The following is a 12,484-nucleotide window of genomic DNA, read 5'->3' as shown; positions in this document are numbered from 1 at the left end:
ATTTTCATCAGAATGCACTCCCAGGAATCCCAGTTCCACAACAAATGTTTGATTTGTTCGATAAAGTCCATCATTTATGTCCAAATACCTACTTTTTTTTCTCACGTTTAGTACACAATCCAAACTCACGACAGGCGGGCAGGTCCAGGCGAAAGTTCAGACAAAGTCATATTACAGTTCGTAGAAACATGTCAAACGAAGTATAGAATCAATCTTTAGGATGTTTTTATCATAAATATTCAATAATTTTGCAACCGGAGAATTCCTTTGTCTGTAGAAATGCAATGGAACGCATGAGCGTGCGTGATCAGCTCATGCCACTCTGACAGACCTCCGACTCATTCAGCTCCCATTCCCACCTCCTTCACAGTAGAAGCATCAAACAAGGTTCTAAAGACTGTTGACCTCTAGTGGAAGTCTTAGGAAGTGCAATATGACCCCATAGACACTGTATATTCAATATGCAATGACTTGAAAAACTACAAACCTCACATTTCCCACTTCCTGGTTGGATTTCTTCTCAGGTTTTCGCCTGCCATATAAGTTATGTTATATTATATTATATATTAGCAACTGGGCCTGAGTAGCAGGCAGTTTACTCTGGGCACCTTATTCATCCAAGCTACTCAATACTGCCCCCAGCCATAACAAGTTAAAGCAATTCACAACATACATAGAACAAGCCAGTCGGCAATTTGTGTAAGGTAAATTACAGTTTGTGGCAGCAAGAAGAGCCCTCAATATATTAATGCACACGGAGTCGTAGTGTAATGCTAACAAGACACAAGCATAACAAACCACGGGCGGAAGATACAGATCAACTGAACGCAGTGAGTGGAGCACTCAAGAGGAGGGGCCATGTGGCCAGCTGCTCCAGGCTGCAAACAGCAGTGAGTATACTTCCACACAAGATATTACACTTACCAGTGACTTAACAAACAAAGTTCAGAAACTTTGTGCGTACAACCATACGGACGTCAACCAAGAAAATTAAAGAGAATGTGATTCGCAGCCATGGGGTCTATATATCGGGGTGGACCCCAGTCGTGACCCAGTTGTACACGGGAGAAAAATCTGTAAATCCTCACCTCGGATGTATCCCTCCGCCGCGGAGTGATACCAATACAGTTGTTGTCGGAAATTTACATACACCTTAGCCAAATACATTTAAACTCAGTTTTTCACAATTCCTGACATTTAATCCTAGTATCTTGTTTTAGGCCAGTTAGGATCACCACTTTATTTTAAGAACGTGAAATGTCAGAATAATAGTAGAGAGAATGATTTATTTCCACTTTCATTTCTTTCATCACATTTCCAGTGGGTCAGAAGTTTACATACACTCAATTAGTATTTGGTAGCATTGCCTTTAAATTGTTTAACTTGGGTCAAACATTTCAGGTAGCCTTCCACAAGCTTCCCACAATAAGTTGGGTGAATTTTGGACCATTCCTCCTGACAGAGCTGGTGTAACTGAACCAGGTTTGTAGCCCTCCTTGCTTGCACACACTTTTTCAGTTCTGCCCACAAATGTTCTATGGGATTGAGGTCAAGGCTTTGTGATGGCCACTCCAATACCTTGACTTTGTTGTCCTTAAGCCATTTTGCCACAACTTTGAAAGTATGCTTGGGGTCATTGTCCATTTGGAAGACCCATTTGCGACCAAGCTTTAACTTCCTGACTGATGTCTTGAGATGTTGCTTCAATATATCCACATAATTTTCTTTCCTCATGATGCCATCTATTTTGTGAAGTGCACCAGTCCCTCCTGCAGCAAAGCACCCCACACCATGATGCTGCCACCCTAGTGCTTCACGGTAGGGATGGTGTTCTTCTGCATGCTAGCCTCCCCCTTTTTCCTCCAAACATACCAATGGTCATTATAGCCAAACAGTTATATTTTTGTTTCATCAGACCATAGGACATTTCTCCAAAAAGTACAATCTTTGTCCCCATGTGCAGTGGCAAACCGTAGTCTGGCTTTTTCATGGCGGTTTTTGGAGCAGGTGCTTCTTCCCTGCTGAGCGGCCTTTCAGGTTATGTCGATATATGACTCGTTTTACAGTGGATATAGATACTTTTGTATCTGTTTCCTCCAGCATCTTCACAAGGTCCTTTGCTGTTGTTCTGGGATTGATTTGCACTTTTCGCACCAAAGTACGTTCATCTCTAGGAGACAGAACGAATCTCCTTCCTGAGCTGTACGACAGCTGCGTGGTCCCATGGTGTTTATACTTGCATACTATTGTTTGTACAGATGAACGTGGTACCTTCAGGCGTTTGGAAATTGCTCCCAAGGATGAACCAGACTTGTGGAGGTCTACAATTTTTTTTTGGTCTTGGCTGATTTCTTTTGATTTTCCCATGATGTCAAGCAAAGTAGCACTGGGTTTGAAGGTAGGCCCTGAAATAAATACACAGGTACACCTCCAATTGACTCAAATGATGTCAATTAGCCTATCAGTAGCTTCTAAAGCCTTGACATCATTTTCTGGAATTTTCCAAGTTGATTAAAGGCACAGTCAACTTAGTGTATGTGAACTTCTGACCCACTGGAATTGTGATATGGTGAATTATAAATGAAATAATCTGCCTGTAAACAATTGTTGGAATAATGACTTGTGTCATGCACAAAGTAGATGTCCTAACCGACTTGCCAAAACTATAGTTTGTTAAAAATAAATTTGAAAAACAAGTTTTAATGATTCCAACCTAAGTGTATGTAAACTTCCGACTTCAACTGACTTCAACTGTAAGCATTGAGACCCTTTGCTATGAGACTTGAAATTGAGCTCAGGTGCATCCTGCTTCCATTTATCACCCTTGATATTTTTTTCTACAACTGGATTGTAGTCCATATGTGGTAAATTCAATTGATTGGGCAGGATTTGGAAAGGCACACATCTGTCTATGTAAGGTCCCCCAGTTGACAGTGCATATCAAAGCAATAACCAAGCCACGAGGTCGAAGGAATTTCCTGTAGAGCTCCGAGACAGGATTGTGTGGAAGGACAGATCTGAGGAAGGGTACCAAAATATTTCTGCAGCATTGAAGGTCCCTAAGAACACAGTTTCCTCCATCATTCTTAAATGGAAGAATTTGGAACCACCAGCTCTTGTAGCGGAGGGCCTTGGTCAGGGAGGTGACCAAGAACCCAATGTTCACTCTGAAAGAGCTTCAGATTTCCCTTGTGGAGATTGGAGAACCTTCCAGATGGTAGGGCTGGGCCATATGACGATATATATTGTGTGACTGTATAAAAACATCTATTGTTTCATATTATGCTTGTTTATTTCATTGTGTCGCAAATCACACTCTTTATGGCAATATTTTGCGTCAATTGGATGACGCTTTGCGTTCTTCCACAACGTGTGGAAGGAAATTTGCAACACAAACAAACATGGAGGAGAGTGAACGTGACACAGAGCACAGAGACACGGAGCTCATACCTAAAAGAGGGGCTACTTCGGTCGCATGGACGTGGTTTAGGTATGAAAAGTCTGACACGGACCAGAAAAACGTCCTCTGCAAAATATGCCGCAGGCCTGTCCCGAAAACAGGCTCAAACACCACTAACCTCTTTTACCACCTACGCAAGAATCATGTGAAACAGTACAGAGAGTATCTACGGATGAGACCCAAGAAAGTACAGCCGAGTGCTCAAAACAAACCCCTGACTTAGATGTTGCAAGAGGCGTCTGCCCGCGACTCACCATATGGCAAAGAATCACGAAGATGGAAGGAGATAACAGCTACCTTTACAACTTACATCTGCAAAGACATGGCCCCAATTTACACGGTTGAGACACGGGGGTTTTGTGAGTTGGTGCTACCACTCGACCCAAGGTACCAAATGCAAATTTATGTGACACGTATTAATGCCAAAATAACATGCAAAACTGGTGTAGGGGATGGGTCCCAGGGACCCTGCGAGGCCATTTTAGAATAAGGGGACCTTAAGATTCATATGTTTTGCTGCAGGCCTTATAATAGATACTGTTGCTATGTGCCTAAAAACTCTGCCACCTTCCGTTGTGCAAGCCATCTATATTAGTCTTTGTGGTTAAGCCCTAGCTGTTGCAAGAGTGTGCTTTCAGGCTAGATCTGAGTCAAACCGAAACTAGATAAAGAGAAACTAGATAAAGAGAAGTTACCACTGTCTGGTTTTGACATTTTGATCTAGTGTGACAGTGAACAATGCTAATAAATTCAGAGAAGCTACTGTACTTGCTTGCCTTATTATAAGGTAACCTTGGCTTGTTGATACACACATGCATTGACGTAGGTGATCATACCACTAGGGATTGATCACATGTATAAAATCAGCTGTGCCCTTAGGTGGGGTGCAGAACTTACTCTGTTTCCATTGTCATTTTCTGTCTGCAATTGCATTAATACAGATTCAATTGGTTTACTTAAAGAAGATATTGTCTGATTGCTCATTTCCCCAATAAGCCAATGATTGACAAGTAACAAGGAACCTACCCCGACACAGGCAAGCCCCCCAAAATATGTGTTTATTTTAGGCCTATATTTATTTTTGTTTGCAACTATAGTTGAAGTGTTCTCTATTTACCTGTTTAGATTTTATACATTAATATTTTATATTTTGTTACATGCTTAACTGAAAATTTGCACAAAGGTTCTAAATTAAAGGAGAAATAATCAAATACGAGTAAGTACCTTTTATTTGTTGAGTATAATTCAAAATGTAATAAGAAATAGGCCTTTACAATGTGGTCATTTTATATAAACTATTCATTGAATTTATAGAAAATGTGCTTTATCTTGAAATGTATCGTTATCGGGATATGAAATTACCTATATCGGGATTTTGGCCATATCGCCCAGCCCTACCCGAAGGACAGCCATATCTGCAGCACACCACAAAACAGGCCTTTATGGTAGAGTGGCCAGACGAAAGTCACTCCTCAGTAAAAGGCACGACAGCCCACTTGGATTTGGCCAAAAGGTACCTAAAGGACTCAGACCATGAGAAACAAGATTCTCTGGTCTGATGAAAGCAAGATTTAGGTCTTTGGCCTGAATGCCAAGCGCCACATCTGGGGGAAACATGGCACCATCTCTACAGTGAAGCGTGGTGGTGGCAGCATCATGCTGTGGGAATGTTTTTCACGGCAGTGACTGGGAGACTAGTCAGGATCGAGGGAAAGATGGACGGAGCAAAGTACAGAGAGATCCTTGATGAAAACTTAGGACCTCAGACTGGGGTGAAGGTTCACTTTCCAACAGGACAAAGACCCTAAGCACCCAGCCAAGACAACGCAGGAGTGGCTTCGGGACAAGTCTCTGAATGTCCTTGAGTGGCCCAGCCAGAGCCTGGACTTGAAAGTGATCGAACATCTCTGGAGAGACCTGAAAATAACTGGGCTGCAACGCTCCCCATCCAACCTTGACAGAGCTTCAGAGGATCGGCAGAGAAAAATGGGAGAAACTCCCCAAATACAGGTAGGCCAAGCTTGTAGCTTCATACCCAAGAAAACTCAAGGCTGTATTCGCTGCCAAAGGTGCTTCAACAAAGTACTGAGTAAAGGGTCTGAATACTTGTGTAAATGTGATATTTCTGTTTTTTATTCTTAATACATTTGCACACATTTCTAAAAACCTGTTTTTGCTTTGTCATTATGGGGTATTGTGTGTAGAATGATGAGGAAAAACAATAATTGAGTACATTTTGGCTGTAACATAACAAAATGTAGAAAAAGTCAAGGGGTCTGAATACTTTCAGAATGCACTGTACATGCAGAAAGATTTGATGTCTGCATTGACTGAAATTCAGAGCAAATATGAAGAAAACAGCACTGGTCAGGGGTTTTATTGATCTATCCATTTCTCATAGTTTCTCTATATATTGTGTTGCTGTATTAAATGTAATTACTAAAACATCTTGTTTCTTGTTCTGTCATGTCAATGATCATAGTAATTTAAGCTTGCAGCATATCATATTTTCATGATTACTTAATATGGGCTCCAGTAGATGGCCTCATTGTGCCTCACTGCAAAAATATTCTCTTCATGTTCAACTTCAAGACAATTTCACCATAAGATATTTTAATAATTCCATGGTTCGTTTTATTTTAAGTTTCATCAAATCCCTTGTATGACATACTGTAGTCAATGCGTTTGATAGTAGGCCTAGCTGTAGGCTACTGTATAATGAATTATATAATTATACATCTAAATATCAATATTGAATATATTAGGCTACTGTATAAATAACGAAGTAATTATACATCTAATATCAATATAGAAGAGTGAGTGGGCTTTAATAGGATCAAATAAGCACATTTCACCATGCTGAAGTATGAGCTGATTTTCTTAATGAGCTGGAGAAAAGCAGATGGGGACGTTTCCGACACCCTCTCATCTTCCCTCAATCTACAAGTGAGAGACTTCACTTCAGACACGTCATTGCTGGATGAGGAGACTAAAACGGAATCGGGATCTCTTCACAATAACTTCAAAATAAGTAGAAAGTAACAAAACAAAAGAGGCACGAGTAACGTTTAGGAAAACTCGTAAGCTACTCTTATTGTTGTTGATTTGGAGCATGTGAGAAGATAAACGAGTTGAATCGATTCTATCGGACGGTATTTGCACCTTCTCTGGATGTGGTCGCACGGTTTTTTACGTGAAACTAGAGTGAATTTCGAAAGGACTTAATTTAATGTTAATTACACATTGCTGGCGGTACTGGGGCTGCATCCAGAACACACGCGAAGAGAGGAGGATAGCGGAGAGGCGTGCGCTTCTGGTGTATAGATGGGGGGAAGGAGAATAAGTAGAGCCTACTATTTCCATGTAAATAATGGCTTACCATTGAGCTTTCTTTGAGGATTTAACGGCATCTGCAAAAAAAAACGTTTGTTTGAAAGAAGTGGACAGCTCATCTTCCATGGAGGTTCATTGCAATTTTGGAGACTTGATGTGTGACAAAAACGGACCGCACAAACGGATTGAGCTCCAGGATTACGGTTATGTGTTGCTCCACAGTAAAATGTAGCCTGACATGTTTTATTGGTGTTTATGGAAACTTGAATGCACATTTTTCATAAAACAAAGGCAGAAGCCACGTTTCATGTGTAAAGACACAGACAATGTATTTATTTTGTTATGATGCGAATGCATTTCTATTCAACAATGTTTTGGTAGGAGTCGTGATTATGTCTACATTTCTATCACAGTCCAAATCGTCATGCGGTAGGTCCAGTGCATGTGCATTGCAGTTACAAAGTCTAATGCTTGTCCTGGATGGAGTGTCAATAGGAGCACGAATATAATCAGATGGACACGCCTTGTCAGTCATTAAACAAATCAGATAAATGCAGTGCAAATATGATCAATAGACTGTATTGATGAGCCCATATATAAGGCAAATGATTGGCCCAGCCTCTGTTTACATAACATGCCTGCAAGAATATGGTGTGAACGTTTCAGATGACTGCTGACAGCTCATTGAAATAGACATAACATCAAATAAAAAATCAAGTTTAGATTGGTAGCATACATCATATTCAACTCTTCAATAACGGCTGGAATACCTTTTGTTGAAAACTGCTTCTCTAACATTAGAATGTCTTCGAGAATTCATGAACAGGATGATTTTTTTGGCTAATTTCTAACGATTGCTTTTTGAAATATTTATAGACACTATTCTGCAAGATGATCGTTGTGATGAGCATGGTGACCCAACCTCCAAATGAGCATGTCCCCAGGCAAGAGGCCAAGACTACATTTTCCATCTAATTGTCCTGACTTCAGGTGATTGGAATTATGGGGTGATTTCCATCTCTACAAGCTGACAGAAACATGGATTTGAACTTCTCCATGGTCCGTGATAGCGATAATTTGCCAGAGAGAAACTCATCCAAGCGTGTTCTGACAGGCTGTTTTCTCTTTGCGCTCATCCTGACCACACTGCTAGGGAACACGCTGGTATGTGTTGCCGTCACCAAGTTCCGCCACCTGCGTTCAAAGGTCACCAACTTCTTTGTGATCTCTTTGGCCATCTCAGACCTGCTGGTGGCCATCTTGGTGATGCCATGGAAGGCAGCGACGGAGATCGTGGGCTTCTGGCCCTTCGGAGCCTTCTGCAACATCTGGGTGGCATTCGACATCATGTGCTCCACAGCGTCCATTTTGAACTTATGTGTCATCAGCGTGGACAGATATTGGGCGATCTCAAGCCCGTTCCGCTATGAGAGGAAGATGACACCCAAGGTGGCATTTATTATGATCAGTGTGGCATGGACTCTGTCCGTGCTTATCTCCTTCATCCCTGTGCAGTTGAACTGGCACAAGGCTGCAGTGTTGGAGCTCAACAGCACTTATGGGGAGCTGCCTCCGGACAATTGCGACTCCAGCCTTAACAGGACTTATGCCATCTCCTCCTCCCTCATCAGCTTCTACATCCCTGTGGCAATCATGATCGTGACTTACACCCGGATTTACAGAATTGCCCAGATACAAATCAGGAGAATCTCAGCCCTGGAGAGGGCTGCGGAGAGTGCCAAGAACCGCCACAGCAGTATGGGGAACAACTCCAACATGGAGACGGAGAGCTCCTTCAAGATGTCTTTCAAAAGAGAAACCAAAGTCCTAAAGACCCTCTCTGTCATAATGGGGGTGTTTGTATGCTGCTGGCTGCCCTTCTTTATCCTCAACTGCATGGTGCCCTTCTGTGAGGCCAACAGCACCTCTGATTTCTTCTGCATTAGCCCTGCTACATTTGACGTGTTCGTCTGGTTCGGCTGGGCCAACTCCTCACTCAACCCCATCATATATGCCTTCAACGCGGACTTCCGCAAAGCATTCTCTATCCTGCTGGGTTGCCACAGACTCTGCCCGGGCAGCAATGCCATAGAGATAGTGAGCATCAACAACAATGGAGCTCAGCCACCTGCGTCCCAGTATCAGCCTAAAGGGCACATTCCCAAGGAGAGAAACAATGCCACCTATGTGATTCCCCACAGCATCCTGTGTCAGGAGGAGGAGCCGCAGAAGAAGAATCAGGTTGGGATTAAGACCTTGGAGAAACTGTCCCCGCCTCTTTCTGAAAACTTGGACAGCGATGCAGATGTGATTAATCCTATAACTCAGAACGGCCAACACAAAACTGTGAGATGTTGATTGGTGTATGTATTGGTATACAAAAATAGAAGGAACCCACAGAGGGAGAGACCAGGCAGAATACCTAGCAAAGGTGTGGGGTATACAAACTGAGCTTCACTGCAAACCTTAAATCTCTAATCACTATGGAAATCTACAGAATGTTTCAAATGAAGGCACTTTATCCTGGTTAACTATCTGCAAAACACCTTCAGCATTTATTAATGAAGTATAGACAGATGTGTTGATAAATGTTCCATAACTTGAATAAAGAAAAAATAAATACACACATGTATACATGTGTTGTATTTACAAATACGTATACATTTGCATATATGTACAGTAGTGATGTTACAAATATCCTGGATGCCATTATAACATGGAGAAAGAAGTAGAAATATTAGCTAAATGTCTTGTAAGTGCTTTACATTTATGTATACAGTGTGTTTCATATTCTCCGTTGAACTATAAAGATAATTGGTTTTGCTAAAAAAACATTGTCAACCGCAGTGTGTAATTAATTGGTTTTTATTTATATTATTTATCATAATATATTGGCGAGTTGAAGACACTTCAGTGCTAATGACAATTGAGTCAAATAATATGACCATAGGATGGTGTAAATAATTCAAAACAACCCTCATCAATTCTTGCATTTACATTCTTGTGGCAAAGTGCTAAACCTCAGAGTGGTAGGGTGGTAGTAAGGTATGATGTATACACATGTATGCATTTGACATTTAGAGCACTGTGTCAATAACTGAGGCATGCTTTAAATGCCTTTTAATTTTCACAGTTACAACATCTTGTGCCAAGTATGCCATATTTCTAAATATTTCAGTTGTATTCCCCTTTTGTAGTAAATGCATTTTCCAACTGGTGTAGATGGAGCTCATTCTGATTGTCCCTATTACTACAAGACACTCTCCTCTTGAAAAGTGTTACCTCTTCACACTTAGGGCATCAGTGATCCTGTTGGCAAGTCAGGCCTCATGAGACACTCCTTCAGGCGTGCATCTCCTATTCCTTATATAGTGCACTACTTTTGACCAGATCCTAAAAGGCTTCTGTCAAAAGTAGAGCACTAAATATGAAATAGGATTCCATTTTGGACACACCCTTTTACTGTATTAATGCAGAGAGCTGATTCTGATTCTATTAACGTTCTGTTGGCATGAAGTGAAAAAAAACCAGCTTAGTGTGCAGCAGTAAAATGCCATCAATGCATAAAAGAAAAATGTCAATCCTGTACCTTATGCAAGTCACTGGTCATCCAACCGGAACACAATTGACACTTTGTGACCTTTGCTAAACCGCTGAAATCACATATTGTGAATTGCTTAAGCTAGTGCTGTGATGTTTTAGGTAACAGTGGGACTATTGTTGTGCTTATAGCTGCCAGATTGAAGCCACCCACTGTATGCTTTGGTCCTTTGACTCTTCTGATCAATTCTCTAATTTGTACCTCTGACTGTTAAGTTGTTCTCTCTGCAGTATTGAAATCTATATTGAATTTGACAGATGGCGAACAATTATATAGAGCTTGTGTGGTTAAGGCCTTCAACTAGTTCATAAAGTTGTTAATTTCAGAAGGCATTGCATGAATCTACATAGGATGTAATTTCACAGTGTGAACTGGGTGCAGAACATATTTTCACACTCTTTACAGAAGTGTGGCAACACCAATTTATCGTAGTTCCATGATGGGAAGTCCCATGGCCAGGGGTTTGATGTAAACATTAACTAGAGTTAATGCATTGTGGTTTAGTTGTTTCCAGACGTCAACCTTGTTCCCGTATCTCCAGCTGTAAAAGCATAGAGTTGTCATAGGGTAAATCATTTAGTGGTATTGGTCTCAAAATCATTATTATATTTTGTTGTTCTGGGAAATCAAATTAGACATATATTCAAAAGGAAGAACATTTGTGGATCAACATGTTACTTATGAGTTGCCTAGCTCCATCCACTCCTGTATTGCTCTCCTATTGAGTTTTTATGGCCTAATTGTATTAGCCTGACCCTGGATTCTTAATTAGACTGTATGTCCATCTATGACAAGTCTTGTTTGACAAGTGTCAAAATATGAACTCCCTCTGAGAAGACCTTTGTCTATGTCATTTTGTAGATAATGGTGGAATGTGCTCACAGTTCAGCTCCACTCTAATTGTCACAGGGTGCTATCTAGAACCTAAACGGGTTCTTCGGCTGTCCCCATAGCTGAACTCTTTGAAAAACATTTTTTCCCCAGGTAGAATCCTTTTGGCTTCCATGTAGAACCCTTTCCACAGAGGGAACCCGAAAGAGTTGTACCTGCAACCAAAAAGGGTTCTACCTTGAACCAAAAAGGGTTATTCTATGGGGACAGCCGAAGAACCCCTTTGGAACCCTTTTTTAAAAAGAGTGTAGAAGGGACCAGAGCCATGTTTAAATTCATGGCTCTGGAAGCCACCAATCCCATAATATTGAAGTAAAAACAGTGCTGACCTGATATAGTAGCATCTGATATTTTGCAAATGTTTTTTCAAAGGTATTATGTCATTGACGAAGGCAAAACTGCAGCAACTACATGCAACTATGTCCAGTGAAGGTTGGCCTTTTTTCATTTTCTACCATAACAGCAGGGGTGGAAAAAGTATCCAATTGTCATATTTGAGTAAAAGTAAAGAAACCTTAATAGAAAATGACTCAAGTAAAAGTGAACGTCACCCAGTAAAATACTACTTGAGTAAAAATCTAAAAGTATTTGGTTTTAAATATACTTAAGTATCAAAAGTAAATGTAATTGCTAAAATATACTTAAGTATCAAGAGTAATAGTAAAAGTATAAATCATTTCAAATTTCTTATATTAAGCAAACCAGACGGCACAATACTCCAACACTCAGACAATAATTTACAAATGAAGAATGTGTGTTTAATGAGTCCACCAGATCAGAGGCTGTAGGGATGCGCAGGGATGTTCTCTTGATAAGTGCGTGAATTGGACCATTTTCCTTTCCTGCTAAGCTATCAAAATGTAATGAGTGCTTTTAGGTGTCAGGGAAACTGAATGGAGTAAAAAGTACATTCTTTTCTTTAGGATAAAAAGTACATTATTTTCTTTAGTAATGTACAGATACCCATAGAAGCTAGTTTAGTACTTTAAAGTATTTTTCTTAATACTTTACACCACTGCATAGCCTGAAGCACAACCAGCCGTGATTGGGAGTACCATAGGGTGGCACACAATTGGCCCAGCGTTGTCTGGGATTGGCCGGTGTAGGCAGTCATTGTAAATATTAAACGACTGTCTTGCCTAGTTAAAAAAGGTTAAATAAAAAATAAAAATAACAGTTGTTGACCAATATTGACTTGT

General features: G+C 40.7%; 1 protein-coding gene across 1 annotated transcript; it reads left to right on the top strand.

Moving 5' to 3' along the window:
• The first annotated feature begins 6,416 nt into the window (after nucleotides 1–6,416).
• LOC135548000 (D(1)-like dopamine receptor) lies at nucleotides 6,417–9,619 on the top strand. The gene is made up of 2 exons (XM_064977196.1): nucleotides 6,417–6,996; nucleotides 7,670–9,619. The coding sequence occupies exon 2, from the start codon at nucleotides 7,832–7,834 to the stop codon at nucleotides 9,149–9,151; it is 1,320 nt and encodes a 439-aa protein (XP_064833268.1). The 5' UTR covers nucleotides 6,417–6,996; nucleotides 7,670–7,831; the 3' UTR covers nucleotides 9,152–9,619.
• Nucleotides 9,620–12,484: the final 2,865 nt, after the last annotated feature.

Source organism: Oncorhynchus masou, chromosome 11 (assembly GCF_036934945.1).
Source record: "Oncorhynchus masou masou isolate Uvic2021 chromosome 11, UVic_Omas_1.1, whole genome shotgun sequence".
NCBI lineage: Eukaryota > Metazoa > Chordata > Actinopteri > Salmoniformes > Salmonidae > Oncorhynchus > Oncorhynchus masou.
This window is presented reverse-complemented; position numbering and strand designations above follow the sequence as displayed.

What these genes read in the sequence shown, in the direction of transcription:
- LOC135548000 (XM_064977196.1), top strand. Translation starts at nt 7,832, where the DNA reads ATGGATTTGAACTTCTCCATGGTCCGTGATAGCGATAATTTGCCAGAG.